The sequence below is a fragment of the Pan paniscus genome, chromosome 9 (assembly GCF_029289425.2).
Source record: "Pan paniscus chromosome 9, NHGRI_mPanPan1-v2.0_pri, whole genome shotgun sequence".
Lineage (NCBI taxonomy): Eukaryota > Metazoa > Chordata > Mammalia > Primates > Hominidae > Pan > Pan paniscus.
In genome coordinates, this window is record NC_073258.2 from 49,758,799 (window position 1) to 49,776,547 (window position 17,749).

Genomic DNA, 17,749 nt, shown 5'->3' on the forward strand with positions numbered 1-17,749 from the left:
TATTACCATATATTTGCTGCTATAGGTTGTAGAAATGTTTCAAGCAGAGAGCCTGTCTCCTTTTGTGCTCCATAGAATCATGTGGATATCCACATGGCTCACTTCCTCACCTCCTTCAGACTTTGACTTAAGTGTCACCTTCTCAGTCCAGTCTTCCCTAAGCACTCTATTTTACACTGCTTGCACGCATGGCATGTGCACACACACACACACACACACACACACCCATGCTTTCAATCCCACTTTCATTTTTATCCAAAACATTTATCATTATCTAACACAGTTTTTTTTTTTTTTTTTGAGACGGAGTCTAGCTCTTGTCACCCAGGCTGGAGTGCAGTGGCGCGATCTCGGCTCACTGCAACCTCCACCTCCCAGGTTCAAGCAATTCTCCTGCCTCAGCCTCCCGAGTAGCTGGGATTACAGGCGCGTACCACGATGCCTGACTAATTTTTGTATTTTTAGTGGAGACGGGGTTTCAACCCCTGTTGGTCAGGCTGGTCTCAAACTCCTGACTGCAAGTGTTCTGCCCGCCTCTGCCTCTCAAAGTGCTGGGATTACAGGCATGAGCCACTGCACCCGGCCTCACAGTATATTTTGTATTTATATATTTTACTTGTTTTATTGACAGTAGCCCAGAAGGTAAACCAAAGGTAAACTTCATGAGGATAGAGGTTTTGTCTGTTTTATTTCACTGCTCTATCCTCAGGGCCTTGATAATGCCTAATCCATAGTACATGCTCAATAAATATTGTTGACTTACTGAATAGGTATATGTAGGTGCCAGATATGGAAAACAAAATGTTCAGCCTTTAGAAGCTTCTTGGAACCTGCCCATGAGCTAAATAAGGAAAGGCACCATGCCCGTCTTATTATATCTCCAGTGCTTTTCACAATATCTGACTCAATAGATATTTCTTGAAGAGCAAACAGAAACTCTTCCATGCCCATCTTGTTATTCTCCTAATATCTCCATTGCTTTTCACTGTATCTAACTCGATAGAAACTTCTTGAAGAGCAACCAGAAGCTTTTTCCTATTCTATCTGTGCCTTGACTTAGGGCTCCCATTTGCAAGGGAGGAACTTGTAAGGTATTAATATCACTCTTGCATTTAGTTACCAAGGAAGGCCACAGACTGTTAGCCCAAGGTTGGGGGGAAGAACAATTACATGAAGAACACAAATAGATCTTGTAATTTCAAAGGGTTTCAGCAACATAGACAAAATGCTAAACAGTCCAAATACAAAAAAAGCCTAGTGTGAGATTTAAGAGTATGTAAAGCTTCCTGTTTCATGTTTTGCCTTACAAATAGATTAAGATTTATTTTTTTAAAAAAATAGCCAATGTCGGCCAGGCGTGGTAGCTCATGCCTGTAATCCTAGCACTTTGGGAGGCCGAGGCAGATGGATCACCTGAGGTCAGGAGTTCAAGACCAACCTGGCGAAACCCTGTTTCTACTAAAAAATACAAACGTTAGCCAGGCATGATGGCGGGTGCCTGTAATCCCAGCTACTCGGGAGGCTGAGATGGCAGAATCGCTTGAACTTGGGAGACGGTGGTTGCAGTGAGTCGAGATCGAACCACTGCACTCCAGCCTGGGCGACACAGCAAGACTCTGTCTCAAAAAAAAAAAAAAAAAGCCAGTGTTAGTAAGAGTGCAGAGAAATAGCCTTCTCCAAGTGGTGATGGGAGTAAAGTTCAGATAATCTGCCTAGAGGAATCTAAACTTTTACATACCTTTCTAGGAATTTATCCTAAGGAAATATTCATGGATAATGGCAGAGATTGTAACATTTTTTATTTTTTAATTTTATTTTTATTTTTCTAGACACAGGGTCTTGCTCTGTCACCCAGCCTGGAGTGTAGTAGTGCTATCATAGTTCACAGCAACCTTGAACTCCTGGGTTCATGAGATCCTTCCACCTGAACCTTGTGAGTAGCTGAGATCACAGGTGTGTGCCACCATGTCCAACTAATTTTTTTTCTTTTGTAGAGACAGGGGTCTCACTATGTTGCCCAGGCTGATCTCAAACTCCTGAGCTCAAGCAACCCTCCCCACTCGGCCTTCCGAAGTTTTGGGATTAAAGGTGCGAGCCATGACACCTGGCCATAACATTGTTTAAACAACATAAAATTTGATACAAAATGAGATTGATAAATTATGGTTCATTCATAGCCATATAATAACAGATAAATATAGAGGAAATGATGATAGCCAGGCATGATGGCATACTCCCATAATCCCAGCTACCCTGGAGGCCAAGGCAGGAGGACTGTTTGAGGCCAGGAATTCAAATCCAGCCCAGGCAACATAACAAGACACCATCTCCATATAAATAAAAAATTTAAAAATGTTAGCCTGGCATGGTGGCATGTACATCTGCAGTTCCAACTACTTAAGAAGCTGAGGTAGGAGGATCCCTTCAGCCCAGGAGTTCCAGGTTGCAGTGAGCTATGATCACGACACTGCACTCCAGCCTAGGCATCAGAGTAAGACCCTGTCTCTATTTGGTTATTTATTTATTTATTTATTATTTATTTTGAGACGGAGTCTTGCTCTGTTGCCCATGCTGGAGTACAGTGGCACCATCTTGGCTCACTGCAACGTCTGCCTCTCAGATTCAAGCGATTCTGCTGCCTCAGCCTCCTGAGTAGCTGGGATTACAGGCGCACACCACCATGCCCAGCTAATTTTTGTATTTTTAGTAGAGTCGGGGTTTCCCCATGTTGGTCAGGTTGGCCTTGAACTCCTTACCTCAAGTGATCCGCCCGCCTCAGCCTCGCAAAGTGCCGGGAGCCACCACGCCCGGCCTATTTACTTCTCTTTCTTGGTTTTGTTTGTTTGTTTTGTTTTGTTTTTTTGAGGCAGAGTCTGGCTCTGTGGCCCAGGCTGGAGTCCAGTGGCACAATCTCAGCTCACTGCAACCTCCCCCTCCCGGGTTCAAGCGATTCTCCTGCCTCAGCCTCCCGGGTAGCTGGGACTACAGGCACATGCCACCACATCCGGCTAATTTTTTGTATTTTTAGTAGAGACGGGTTTCACCGTGTTAGCCAGGATACTCTCAATCTCCTGACCTCATGATCCACCCGCCTTGGCCTCCCAAAGTGCTTCAATTACAGGGGTGAGCCATCACGCCCGGCCTATTTTTCTTTTTAAAGAGACAGGGTCAGGCCGGGCACGGTGGCTCACGCCTGTAATGCCAGCACTTTGGGAGGCCGAGGCGGGCGGATCACGAGGTCAGGAGATCGAGACCATCCTGGCTAACACGGTGAAACCCCGTCTCTACTAAAAATACAAAAAAATTAGCTGGGCATGGTGGCAGGCGCCTGTAGTCCCAGCTACTCGGGAGGCTGAGGCAGGAGAATGGCGTGAATCTGGGAGGCGGAGCTTGCAGTGAGCTGAGATCCGGCCACTGCACTCCAGCCTGGGCGACGGAGCGAGACTCCGTCTCAAAAAAAGTAAATAAATAAAGAGACAGGGTCTCGCTATATTGCCCAGGCTGGTGTGCAGTGACTTTTCACAGGCATGATTCCACTACAGATCAGCATGGGAGTTTTGACCTGTTTCATTTCCAGCCTGAGCCGGTTCACCACTCCTTAGGCAACCTGGTGGTCCCCCACTCTCTGGAGGTCACGATGTTGATGCCGAACTTAGTGCAGACACCTGATTGACATACTGCACTATAGCCCAGAACTTCTGGACTCAAGTGATCCCCCTGCCTCAGCCTCCAGAGTAGTTGGGACTTACAGGCACATGCCACCTCGCCCTGCCCTTGTCTCTAAAAGAAAAAAAGAAAACTCTTTTATTTTTGAGATGGAGTTTTGCTCTTGTTGCCCAGGCTGGAGTGCAATGATGCAATATCGGCTCACTGCAACCTCCACCTCCTGGGTTCAAGAGATTCTCCTGCCTCATCCTCCCGAGTAACTGGAATTACCTGTACCTGCCAGCATGCCCAACTAATTTTTTGTATTTTTAGTAGAGACAGGGTTTCACCATGTTGGCCAGACTGGTCTTGAACTCCTAACCTCAGGTGATCTGCCCGCCTCAGCCTCCGAAAGTGTTGGGATTATAGGCGTGAGCCACCGCGCATGGCCGGAAAGAAAACTCTTAAGGCCTGGTTACATTCAGGCGGTGCTGCGAGCGTCACACTGCATCACATCTGGAGGCCTATAGCCTATGATGTCAAGTTGTCTGTCCTGCTTTTACTGACACAGACTCATCAGTGGTTGAGGTGGCCCGAGCCTGATCCCTCTATGGTCAAATTTCCTATGAGTGTTTTATATATATAGTCAGAAAATCTGCATTTTGGTAAAATAATGGATCTAGTCAATAGCCATCAATGGATAAAAGCATTAGATGAAACCCTCATATATATATTATATATTTAATATATTATATTATATAAATATGTATACGTATATATTTATATATTATATATGTATAAAATATGTGCAATATAATATATAATATATAATATAATGTGTAATATATTATATATATTACATAATATAATGTGTAATATATTATATATATTACATAATATAATGTGTAATATATTATATAAGTAATATATTATATATAACACATAATATATTGTATATAATGCGATATGTAATATATTACATATAATATGTAATATATTATATATGTTATATATAGTAATATGTTATACATGTGTTATATATTATATAATATGTTACATATAATAACATATGTTATATATAATATATAATATGTTATATATAATAATATATATTATATATGTATTTTTTGAGACGGAGTCTTGCTCTGTCTCCCAGGCTGGAGTGCAGTGGCGCAATCTCAGCTCACCGCAACCTCCGTCTCCCGGATTCAAGCAATTCTCCTACCTCAGCCTCCTGAGTAGCTGGGACTACAGGCACGCAGACTACAGATGGGGTTTCACCATGTTGGCCAGGATGGTTTCCATCTCCTGATCTTGTGATCTGCCCCCCTCAGGCTTCCAAAGTGCTGGGATTATAGGCATGAGCCACTTCGCCCGGCCTTTTTTTTTTTTTGTGAGACAAGGTCTCACTCTGTGGCCAGGCTGGAATGCAGTGGCACAGCTTGCTCACTTTAGCCTTGATTTCTTAGGCTCAGGTGATCCTACCATCTCAGCCTCCCAAGTAGCTGGGACTACAGGCACGTGCCACCATGCCCAGGTAATTTTTTATAGAGCTGGGGTCTCACTCTGTTGCCCAGGCTGATCTTAAACTCCTGGGCTCAAGCGATCATCCCACCTCAGGTAGATGTGAACCATGGCACCCGGCCTATGTAACTTTTTGAAAAGAATAAAGTAAATCTACCTCTATTGCACCGACAATATAATATTCACAGATATCACTGAGTGAAAAAAGCAGAGGCCGGGCGCAGTGGCCCATGCCTGTAATCCTAGCACTTTGGGAGGCTGCGGCGGGCAGATCACCTGAGGTCAGGAGTTCGAGACCAGCCTGGCCAACATGGTGAAACCCCATCTCTACTAAAAATATAAAAATTAGCCAGGCATTTTGGTGCATGCCTATAATCCCAGCTGCTCAGGAGGCTGAGCCAGGAGAATCGCTTGAACCCAAGAGGCAGAAGAAGTTGCAGTGAGGAGAGATCATGCCACTGTATTCCAGCCTTGGTGACAGAGCAAGACTCTATCTCAAAAAAAAAAAAAAAAAAAAGCCAGATGTTGTGGCTCACACTTGTAATCCCAGCACTTTGGGAGGCTGAGTCAGGCAGATTGCTAGAGCTCAGGAGTTCAAGAGCAGCCTGGGCAACATGGCAAAACCCCATCTGTACAAACATTAGCTGGGCGTGGTGGTGCACGCCTGTAATCCCAGCTACTGGGGAGGCTGAGGTGGGAGGATCACTTGAGCCTGGGAGGTCAAGGCTGCACTGAGCCAAGATCACACCACTGCTCTCAGCCAGGGTGATGGGAGTGAGACCATCTCAATAAAAAAAAGAACAGAAAAGGCCAGAGGCATGAGAATCGCCTGAACCCAGGAGGTGGAGGTTTTAGTGAGTGGAGGATGTGCCACTGCACTCCAGCCTGGGTGACAGAGTGAGACTGTCTCAAAAACAAAAAACAAAACATTTCATCTATATGGTTATAATGATCTTTATCAATATGTGTACATGAATATACAAAGACCACATGTTGTATGAATCCATGTATATGAAATGTTTGGAATAGGCAGATCCACTGAGACAGAAAGTCGATTCGTGGTTGTCAGGGAATGAGGGAATGGGGAGTGATTGCTAATGGGTATAGGATTTCTTTTTGGGATGATGAAATGCTCTAAAATTAGATATTGGTGATAGTTGTGCAACCCTGTGAGTATATTAACAAACACTGAATTGTATAGTTAGGAGGGTGACAAGCCATATGCATTATACCTCAATAAAGCTGTTCCCAAAAATAATGTTAACATTGGAGGGGGATGGGCATAATGGACTCTCAGTACTATTTTTAAAACCTTTCTGTGCATCTAAATTATTCCACATTTAAAAGTTTATTCTGGCTGGGCGCAGCTCACGCCTGTAAGCCCAGCACTTTGGGAGTCCGAGGCGGACAGATCACGAGGTCAGGAGATCGAGACCATCCTGGCTAATATGGTGAAACCCCGTCTCTACTAAAAATACAAAAAATTAGCCGGGCGTGGTGGTGGGCGCCTGTAGTCCCAGCTACTTGAGAGGCAGAGGCAGGAGAATTGCGTGAACCTGGGAGGCAGAGCTTGTATTGAGTGGAGATCATGCCACTGCACTCTAGCCTGGGCAACAGAGTAAGACTCTGTCTCAAAAAAAAAAAAAAAGTGTATTTCGCTGGGTGAGGTGGCTCAGGCCTGTAATCCCAGCATTTTGGGAGGCCGAGACAGGTGGATCACGAGGTCAGGAGATTGAGACCATCCTGGCTAACACGGAGAAACCCATCTCTACTAAAAATACAAAAAATAAGCCGGGTGTGGTAGCGGGCGCCTGTAGTCCCAGCTACTTGGGAGGCTGAGGCAGGAGAATGGCATGAACCCGGGAGGTGGAGCTTGCAGTGAGCCAAGATCGCACCACTGCACTCCAGCCTGGGCGACAGAATGAGACTCCGTCTCAAAAAAAAAAAAAAGTTTATTCCACAAAGAGACACCACACCCACTAAAATGGCTATAATGAAAGACAGATAATAAGTGTTGGCAACCATGTGGCAACATTGGAACCCTCCATACTCTCCTGGTGGGGATGCAAAAAGGTGCAGTCCACTTTGGAAAACTGACAGTTCTTCAAAAGGTTAAACACAGTACTACCCTATGACCTAACAATTCCATGATTAGTCAAATATACAAGAGAAATGAAAACCTATGTCCGTAAGTTGTATGCAAATGTTCCCAGCAGCATTGTTCAAAATAGCCAAAAGTGGAAACAACTCAAATGTCCATAAACTGATAAATGGAGAAAAACATGTGGTCTGTCCATACATTGAAATATTATTTGGCAATAAAAAGAAGGACAGTCCTGATACTTGCTACAACATGGATGAACCTTGAAAACATTCTAAGCATAAGACAGGTATCAATACACAAGTGATATCTATTAAGAAAAAAAAAAAGCCAGGCGCAGTGGCTCACACCTGTAATCCCAGCACTTTGGGAGGCCGAGGCAGGCTGATCACCTGAGGTCGGGAGTTCGAGACCAGGCTAACCAACATGGAGAAACCCCGTCTCTACTAAAAATACAAAATTAGCCAGGAGTGGTGGTGCATACCTGTAATCCCAGATACTAGGGAGGCTGAGGCAGGAGAATTGCTTGAACCTGAGAGGCGGAGGTTGTGGTGAGCTGAGATTGTGCCATTGCACTCCAGCCTGGGTAACAAGAGCAAAACTCCATCTCAAAAAAAAAAAAAAAAAAAAAAAGTTGGGTGGGGTGGCTTACACCTGTAATGCCAGCACTTAGAGAGGCTGAGGCAGGCAGATCGCTTGAGTCCAGGAGTTCGAGACCAACCTGGGCAATATGGTGAAAGCCTGTCTCTACCAAAAATACAAAAATTCGCCACCAGGTGTGGTGGTACGCACCTGTGGTCCCAGCTACTCAGGAGGCTGAGGTGGGAGAATTGCTTGAGCCCAGGAGGTAGAGGTTGCAGTGAGCTAAGATCACACCATTGCACTCCAGCCTGAGCAACAGGAGTGAAACTCTATCTCAAAAAAAAAAAAAAAAAAAGCAGCCAGATACAAAGAACACATATTGTATGACTCCATTTATTTGAAATACCCTAGGCTGGATGCAGTGGTTCAGACCTGTAATCCCAGTACTTTGGGAGGCCAAATCAGGAGGATTGTTTGAGCCCAGGAGTTCCAGATCAGTTTTTGTTTTTTTTGGTTTTTTTTTTTTTGATATGGAGTCTCACTCTGTCACCCAGGCTGAAGTGCAGTGGCGCGATCTTGGCTTATCACAAACTCCGCCTCCCGGGTTCAAGTGATTCTCCTGCCTCAGCCTCCCAAGTAGCTGGGATTACAGGCGCCCACTATTATACCTGGCTAATTTTTGTATTTTTTTAGTAGAGACGGGGTTTCACCATGTTGGCCAGGCTGGTCTCAAACTCCTGACCTCAGGTGATCTGCCTGCCTCTGCCTCCGCCTCCCAAAGTGCTGGGATTACAGGTGTGAGCCACTGTGCCCAGTCCCGAGATCAGTTTGGGCAACATAGTGAGACCCCATCGCTACAAATAATAAAAAATTAGCCAGGTATCGTGGCACACGTCTGTAGTCTCAACTCCTTGGGAGGCTGAGGTAGGAGGATTGCTTGCACCCAAAAGGTCGGGGCTACAGTGAGTCATGATCACGCTGCCACTGCACTCTAGCCTGGGTGACAGTGAGACCCTGTTTCCTAGAAAAAAAAAAAAGAAAAGTAAAAAGAAGAAATGCCCTCAACATGCTAAACATGTAAATCTATACAGTCAGAAAGCAGGTTAGTAGTGTTTGCCTAAGGCTGGAGGATGATTGGGAGAAAATGGTGAGTCTCTGCTAATGGATAAGGGGCTTATTTTGAGGGCAATGAAAATATTCTAAAATTAGGCTGGGTGCGGTGGCTCACGCCTGTAATCCCAGCACTTTGGGAGACCAAGGCGGGTGGAACACCTGAGGTCAGGAGTTCAAGAGCAGCCCGGCCAACATGGCGAAACCCCGTCTCTATTAAAAACACACACAAAATTAGCCAGGCATGGTGGCGGGCACCTGTAGTTCTAACTACTGGGGAGGATGAGGCAGGAGAACTGCTTGAACCCGGGAGGTGGAGGTTGCAGTGAGTGGAGATGGCGCCACTACACTTCAGCCTAGTCAATAGAAGGAGACTCCGTCTCAAAAACAAAATATAAAAAAAAGAAAATGAATCTTTTAAAACCACCAGATGGGCCGGGCATGGTGGCTCATGCCTGTAATCCCGGCACTTTGGAAGGCCGAGGGGGACGGATGTCCTCAGGTCAGGACTTTGAGACCAGTCTGGCCAACATGGTGAAACCCTGTCTGTACTAAAAATACAAAACTTAGCTAGGCATGGTGGCAGCTACTCGGGAGGCTGAGGCAGGAGAATTGCTTGAACCTGGGAGGCAGAGGTTGCAGTGAGCTGAGATCACGCCATTGCACTCCAGCTTGGGTGACAAGAGTGAAACTCTATCTTAAAAACAAACAAACAAACAAACAAAATCTCCACCAGATGCTTGGGCTGGGCGTGTGGCTCATGCCTGTAATCCCAACACTTTGGGAGGCTGAGGCTGGCAGATCACCATAGGTCAGGAGTTCAAGACAAGCCTGGCCAACATGGTGAAACCCCATCTCTACTAAAAAAAAAAAAAAAAAAAAAAAAAGAAAGCCGGGCGTGGTGGCTCATGCCTGTAATCCTGGCACTTTGGGAGGCCAGGGGGACGGATCACCTGAGGTCAGGAGTTTGAGACCAGCCTGGTCAACATGTTGAAGCTATCTCACTAAAAATACAAAACTTAGCTGGGCGTGGTGACATGTACCTGTAATCCCAGCTACTTGGAAGGCTGAGGCAGGAGAATTGCTTGAACCTGGGAGGCAGAGGTTGCAGTGTGCTGAGATCACGTCATTGCACTGCAGCTTGGGTGACAATAGTGAAACTCTGTCTCAAAAACAAAAAACAAAAACCGAAAACTCCACCAGATGCTTGGGCCGGGTGCAGTGGCTCATGCCTGTAATGCCAGCACTTTGGGAGGCTGAGGTGGGCGGATCACCTTAGGTTCGAGACCAGCCTGGCCGACAAGGTGAAACCTCGTCTCTACTAAAAACAAAAGTTAGCTGGGTGTGGTGGCATGCACCTGTAATCCCAGCTACTCGGGAGGCTGAGGCAGGAGAATCGTTTGAACCCGGGAGGCGGAGGTTGCAGTGAGCTGAGATCTTGCGACTGCCCTCTAGCCTGGGCAACAGAGTGAGACTCCGTCTCAAAACAAACAAACAAAAAGTAAATAGCTGGCATTACAACCATTCTTCTTACCTTTTTGTAGGTTGCAGGTTTTATATTTGAGTTCTTCATAATATTTTTCTTAAGGATATATTAATATAATGTATATTTTCCTATTTTTTCCTGCTATGTAAACACTGCTGTTTGGTCAGATGAAGGAGGGAGCCCTGTCCTAGGACAGGGGAGGGGAGGAGGAAGGCGACCTCAACCCAGGACCCCTGTTCACCCTGGGATCAGGCCCTCACCCAGGTAGCTCCTCTGTTTGAAAGCTCTAGGCCCTTCCACTGTCCTCTTCAGGGCTACCCCGCCACACAGCCTCTCCTTGTCTTGTCTTCCCTTTGGCGGGGTCACACCCGCACCTGGGGTCACTGCCCCCTTCCTCTGGTCGAGGGTTGGGGGGAGTGTCCCCTCCTCCCTCGGCCGGAGTCACAGTTCCACACGCAGGGGTCCTTACTGCCCCTCTCACCTGGGGTCACAACCCCCTCCCTCGGAGGAGGGAGGTCACCGGCCACAGGCGGGGGCCTCAGTTTCCCACGCTACGGGGCTCACACGTGTCTGGCCTGCGACGCGCTCTCCCTTCGCCGGGGTCCCAGTTTCCCGCCCAGGAGACCTCGGTCCCTCCTCCGAGGCCGCCGGGCCCTCCTCCAGAGTCCCGCCAGTCCCCCAGAGTCCAGGCCAGTCCCCGCCGTCACCCGGTGCGAGCCCGCGAGAGGCCTAGTGCAGCTGGCAGCCCCGCCCCGGCACCCGCCTGCTCTTCTCGCGGGTCCGGACCGCGAGCGCGGGGGCCGACGGGTCGCCGCTGCGCCGGGCCGGGATGGCGGCCACCGCGCTGCTGGAGGCCGGCCTGGCGCGGGTGCTCTTCTACCCGACGCTGCTCTACACCCTGTTCCGCGGGAAGGTGCCGGGTCGGGCACACCGGGACTGGTACCACCGCATCGACCCCACCGTGCTGCTGGGCGCGCTGCCGTTGCGGAGCTTGACGCGCCAGGTGAGCCGGGCCGGGGAGCCCGGGCCCCTGCCCCGTCCCCGCCGCTCCGTCCCTGTCGGGCCGCTGGGGTCTCCACCGTCTTTGCTGAGCCACCTCTTTGCCTCGGCAGCTGGTACAGGACGAGAACGTGCGCGGGGTGATCACCATGAACGAGGAGTACGAGACGAGGTTCCTGTGCAACTCTTCACAGGTGAGGGACCGGGCCGAGGGGCAGGCTCGGGGGCCCGCTCCCCTCGCCCACCGCCCTGAGCCTGGGACGGCTAGAGAAGTGTGGGGGAGGTCACCATGCACCGGAGCCAGGTGTCTTAAGCTGCTTTGCCTCCGGTCTGTGCCTCTAAATGGCACCTGGAGGTAGGCTAGAAGCTGTGAAAGGCGTTTATTTAAAAGTTCAAGTTGGCCCGGGCGCGGTGACTCACGCCTGTAATCCCAGCACTTTGGGAGGCGGGAGGAGGAGGCGGGCAGATCACTTGAGCCCAGGAGTTCCTGACCAGCCTGGGCAACATGGCGAGGCCCCCGTCCCTACAAAAATACAAAAAGTAGCCGGGAGTGGTGGCGTGCGCCTGTACTCCCAGCTACTTGGGAGGCTAAGGCAGGAGAATCACTTTAGCCCGGGAGGTGGAGGTTGCAGTGAGCCGACATCTCGCCATTGCATTCCAGCCCAGCCTTGGGCGACAGGAGTGAAACAATGTCTCAAAAAAAAAAAAAAAAAAAGTGGAAGTTGACAAAGCCTGATTTCTCCTTTGTGAACAAATGTAATGTATTCTTATTTCGGTAACCAAAATCAGAAACTAAAATTGAAAGGCAACTTTCCCATGCCTTCCTGATTTCATTCATTCTTTCTATACTTTGAGCTCTGAGTATGGGTCAGCATTCCCAGTGTTAGGGATTCCAGATGAAGGCCCTGCCAACTGTAAGACGAAAAGCACCCCCTTAACACTCTCCCCTCCCCAAATTTTTCATAAAACTATCCATTGAAAACTGTAGAGTTCATTTGGCTCTGATTTGGGGGAATTTTTAGTCGTATATTAGAAATCATGGTGGAACTCCAAAGTTCTCTCATAACAAAGTTTAGGCCTAAAACATAACTTTCATTAAATGTGACTGGCCTGTTTGTGGAATCTTCCACAATGGTTATTAGAAGATGTTATCTACAATCTAAGCTATTTGATTTTTTTTAATGTTGCCCTATCTTTATAGCGTTTGGCATCTAATAGCACTAAACAATTATCTTTCTCATTTGTTTTACTGATATAGCATGATGAAGATACTATTATTTCAGCCTGAGGATTTTTTTGAAACCTTGAAAATATTTGTGACTTGGCCAGGCGTGGTGGCTCTCACACCTGTAATCCCAGCACTTTGGGAGGCTGAGGTGGGTGGATCACCTGAGGTCAGGAGTTTGAGATCAGCCTGGCCAAAATGGTGAAACCCCGTCTGTACTAAAATCACACAAAAAAATTAGCCGGGCGTGGTGGCAGGCGCCTGTAATCCCAGCTACTTGGGAGGCTGAGGCAGGAGAATCGCTTGAACCCGGGAGGCAGAAGTTGCAGTGAGCCGAGATTGCACCACTGCACGCCAGCCTGGGCGACAGAGTGAGTCTCCGTCTCAAAAAAAAAAAAAGAATTACTGATCTTCATTTAGAACCATAAAGTCTCTGATACTCATTATTAAGAGGTTAATAACAAGAGTAGCTGGAGCATATCTGAAGTCTTAAAGCATAAAGTTTGCCCAGTTGCCAGAGACCTTATTTCTATTTCTTTTCTTTTCTTTTCTTTTTTTGAGATGGAGTCTCACTCCATTGCCCAGGCTGGAGTGCAATGGTGCAATCTCAGCTCACTGCAACCTCTGCCTCCCAGTTCAAGTGATTCTCCTGCCTCAGCCTCCCAAGTAGCTGGAATTACAGGTGCCTGCCAGCATGCCTGGCTAATTTTTGTATTTTTTATGGAGATAGGGTTTCGCCATGCTGGCCAAAGTCGTCTCGAACTCCTGACCTCAGGTGATCTGCCCACCTTAGCCTCTCAAAATCTGGGATTACAGGTGTGAGCCACCACACCTGGCCACCTATTTCTTCTTTCTAAGTGATAACATTGCACTAATGAAGGTCAGTGCATTGTTTTAATTTTATTTTTGTTTTTGTTTTTGAGACGGAGTCTTGCTCTGTCGCCTAGGCTGGAAGTGCAGTGGCATGATCTCGGCTCACTGCAAGCTCCGCCTCCTGGGTTCATGCCATTCTCCTGCCTCAGCCTCCCAAGTAGCTGGGACTACAGGCGCCTGCCACCATGCCCGGCTAATTTTTTTGTATTTTTAGTAGAGACGGGGTTTCACCGTGTTAGCCAGGATGGTCTAAATCTCCTGACCTCGTGATCCGCCCGCCTTGGCCTCCCAAAGTGCTGGGATTACAGGCATGAGCCACCATGCCCGGCCCATTGTTTTAATTTTAAAATGATAACCCTATTTTCTACCATGTGTTCCCTCAAAAAACAGTGGTAAAAAAGAGACTTATGGACAGAGAAATAGAAAGCCTTGGCAAAATATTGTACCCCAAATCTGCAGCTGAATCACTACACAGGTGCCAAAATTATGCAAAAAAATTACACTGGCTGGGCCTGGTGGCTCATGCCTGTAATCCCAGCATTTTGGGAGGCTGAGACAGGAGGATGGCTTGAGGCTAGGAGATTGAGACCAGCCTGGGCAACATAGCGAGACCCCCATCTCCACACACACAAAAATAACAAAATTAGCTAGGCACAGTGGCATGCAGCTGTAGTCACAGCTACTTGGGAGGCTGAGGTGGGAGGACTGCTTGAGCTTAGGAGTTTGAGGCTGCAAGGAGCCATGATTGCATACCACTGCTCTCTGACCTGGGTGACATAGCAAGATCGTGTCTCTAAAATAAAAAATATATATATTTTTGAGATGTTGTTTTGCTCTTGTCTCCCAGGCTGGAGTACAATGGTGCGATCTCTGCTCACTGCAACCTCTCCCTCCAGGGTTAAACAATTCTCCTGCCTCAGCCTCCCTAGTAGCTGGGATTACAGGCATCCACCACCACGCATGGCTAATTTTTGTATTTTTAGTAGAGACAGGGTTTCCCCATGTTAGCCAGGCTGGTCTCAAACTCCTGACCTTAGGTGATCTGCCCGCCTTGGCCTTGCAAACTGTTGGGATTACAGGCGTGAGCCACCATGCCCGGCCAAAATAAAATGTTAAGACGTTTGCAGCTGAATTTTTTGCAGCTAAAATGTATATAGCTAATATCTTGCAGCTAAATATTCAAGTACCCAAAGGGTAGTTTAAGAACACTTTACCTGCTGGTGTGGTGGCTCACACCTGTAATCCCAGCACTTTGGGAGGCTGAGGCAGGCGGATGACCTGAGGTCAGGAGTTCGAGACCAGCCTGGCCAACATGATGAAACCCTGTCTCTACTATAAATGCAAAAATTAGCCAGGCTTGGTGGCGCGTGCCTGTAGTCCCAGCTACTCGGGAGGCTGAGGCAGGAGAATCGCTTGAAACTGGGAGGTGGAGGTTGTGGTGAGCTGAGATCACACCACTGTACTACAGCCTGGGCAACAGAGCGAGACTCTGTCTTTAAAAAAAAAAAAAAAAAAAAAGGAACACTTTAAATCTTGGACATAATTCTAACTCAGCAGCATAGCTGTTGCTTGATGAAAAACCAACCATGTAGGCCAGCCATTTTAAAGACATTTCTGTCCTCACCTGGAATGGGAAAAAAAAGCATTTCTGTAAGAAGTTTCTATTTTAGAAAACAGGCAACAGTGTATTCCCATTGTAGTAAACCCTGAAACTTCCTTGTTGCTTTGCTGCTTCTTGGGAGCCCCTTATCATCCCACCCACATAGTTTTTTTTCATTCTCTTTTTCATACTGGTGGACCTGGTTCCAGGAGTGGAAGAGACTAGGAGTCGAGCAGCTGCGGCTCAGCACAGTAGACATGACTGGGATCCCCACCTTGGACAACCTCCAGAAGGGAGTCCAATTTGCTCTCAAGTACCAGTCGCTGGGCCAGTGTGTTTACGTGCATTGTAAGGCTGGGCGCTCCAGGAGTGCCACTATGGTGGCAGCATACCTGATTCAGGTACCAAAGTTCTTTCTGGGCTGGGCATCGTGGTACACACTTATGATCCCAGCACTTTGGGAGGCTTGAGATGGGAGGATGGCTTGAGCCCAGGAGTTTGAGACCAGCCTGGGCAACATGGCAAAACCGTCTCTACAAAAAATACAACAAGTTAGCTCAGTGTGGTGGTGTGCACCTGTAGTCCCAGCTACTTGGGAGGCTGAGATGGATCACCTGAGCCCAGTAGGTAGAGGCTGCAGTGAGCTGTGATTTGTGCCACTGCACTGCAGCATAGCCGACAGAGTGAAACTGTCTCCAAAAAAAAAAAAAAAAGTCTTTCTGGTCCCATTTATAGCAGATTTCCAGAACTTCAATAGCATGGTCTACTGGTGGGCCTTGTTGGAAGGAGCTGTGTGCTTGATTTCAGGCTGTTGGAAGGTGGTTTGGTATGATGGAAAGCACCTGAGCCTTGTGACAGGGTAACCTGGGGCTCTGCTGCCTGCCAGTGAGGATCAGCAAAAGTGACTTCTGCCTTATGCAACATGTTTTCTCAAACTAGATGTATTATGAAGTTTAAATAAGAAATTACATCAAGTGCTGGCCTATAGCGGGCACTCTAAAAACGGAGTTGCAAAAGCCATTCAACCCCAGCAAAAGGCTAGACACTTGTTCTAATACCATGTCAGGAAACAATATCATAGATAATAGTGCTGATCATTTTCAGCTTTATAGTACTCAAGTTTCTTCAAGTATTCCAGAGTAAAGTTCTGGATATTAGTTTCTGGAAACAGGCTCCAAACTGGATTCTGCCTATTAATGTGTCATAATTGGCAGGTGGGATGCTTTAAAAATATTTAGGAGAAACAAATACCCTGTAGTCCATCATCATTTTGTAACCTAAGTTACAAAATGTCTGGCTCCCACAGAGCATTTTCTAAGTCATGTGAATAGCTAAGTCTGGCCTTGTGTTACTGTGGACTAGTGTGTATATAGTTGAGTAATATTAAAATTTTGGTCATAAGGACTCTGCTGGAAGCAGGGTCTCAGGAGGGTATTTTGCACCAAGTGAGAATTGAACTAGCAAGTTAGAAATCTGTATTTTCTTGGTTCTGTTGAGTTCTAAACCAATGAGTATCCTTAGGACATGTTAACCCTCCTATTTAAATTATGAGTTATTTGTTTTTCTAGCCATGGCGACAAGTTGCATAAAAACATCTATTGCATACTCGTTCCTAGAAATTCTTGTAACCAAAAGCCCAGCTCGGAGAGGACGTGGAGTAGGCCGAGGCAGTCTTGAACTTAGGATCTCAGCTTCCCATGTGCAACTTTCTTTTTCTAGGATTTGGCAGAGCAAGAATTGGGTAGAAAGACTGACTTTCCACCTGACCTGTTGCATAGTATTGTGAGACTGGCTGACTGCAGTGGTTACAGTACTCTCCCATTTATAATACAAGCAGCATGATTTTTAATGCCTGTAAAATAGAGTTTCCAAAGAAATGAAATCTCAGAGTCCTTTAGCACCTGCTCATGGGTCAAGGGCACCTTGACACCTGCTTCTTTCTTTCTCTGCTGATTTCCCAACCCTGTACTTCAGGTGCACAAATGGAGTCCAGAGGAGGCTGTAAGAGCCATCGCCAAGATCCGGTCATACATCCACATCAGGCCTGGCCAGCTGGATGTTCTTAAAGAGTTCCACAAGCAGATTACTGCACGGGCAACAAAGGATGGGACTTTTGACATTTCAAAGACATGATGTATGGGGATTAGAAAGAACTCAAGACACTCCTGCTTGATACAGAACAAAAAAAGCTTAACAGGACCAACAGGGCTTAAGCCCAGACTTGACGTAACAGAAATGTGCCAATAGGTAATAGGTAATTTTTCTTTCTCTGACTTGTTTTGTTTTCTTGAAATAACACTGTTGTGTGGCTAGAAAGGAAAAGATTTAGTGTGGCTTGTATTCATGGGATACAGGACAGGGATGGGGCTATCGTCTTTTCTTGAATAGGGCTAAAGAAGTATTTTAACAAAAATCTATTATGTACCTAATATTGTGCCTAATAATATTTAGCACCACAACTCAAAAAACATTTAGCACTTGAAAAAAGGAGACTCACCTCTGGCTCTTTGCCACTGTCAGAATCTGAATCTCACTGGCCCTGTGGAGTAGGGATCCTATCTGGAGAAGTGGGAGCATGGGCTGCAGTCAGGACTGCTGCAGACT

General features: G+C 46.9%; 2 protein-coding genes across 3 annotated transcripts in view; one reads left to right on the forward strand and one right to left on the reverse strand.

The window, feature by feature from the left end:
* CELF1 (CUGBP Elav-like family member 1) overlaps nt 1-10,950 on the reverse strand; it is a 99,408-nt gene extending 88,458 nt beyond the window's left edge. The window contains exon 1 of the mRNA XM_057299323.2: nt 10,930-10,950. The gene's annotated coding sequence lies outside the window, so the exon portion shown is untranslated. The remainder of the gene's footprint in view (nt 1-10,929) is intronic.
* A 126-nt stretch (nt 10,951-11,076) lies between these two features.
* On the forward strand, nt 11,077-17,467 carry PTPMT1 (protein tyrosine phosphatase mitochondrial 1). 2 transcript variants are annotated; one of them, XM_003815225.8, is made up of 4 exons: nt 11,077-11,451; nt 11,561-11,641; nt 15,355-15,546; nt 17,120-17,467. In XM_003815225.8, the coding sequence occupies exons 1-4, from the start codon at nt 11,278-11,280 to the stop codon at nt 17,276-17,278; spliced, it is 606 nt and encodes a 201-aa protein (XP_003815273.5). In that variant the 5' UTR covers nt 11,077-11,277; the 3' UTR covers nt 17,279-17,467. The 2 variants fall into 2 exon arrangements, with proteins under 2 accessions (XP_003815273.5, XP_034788505.1); XM_034932614.4 differs by lacking the exon at nt 15,355-15,546 and having other exon boundaries at nt 11,077-11,641.
* Nucleotides 17,468-17,749: the final 282 nt, after the last annotated feature.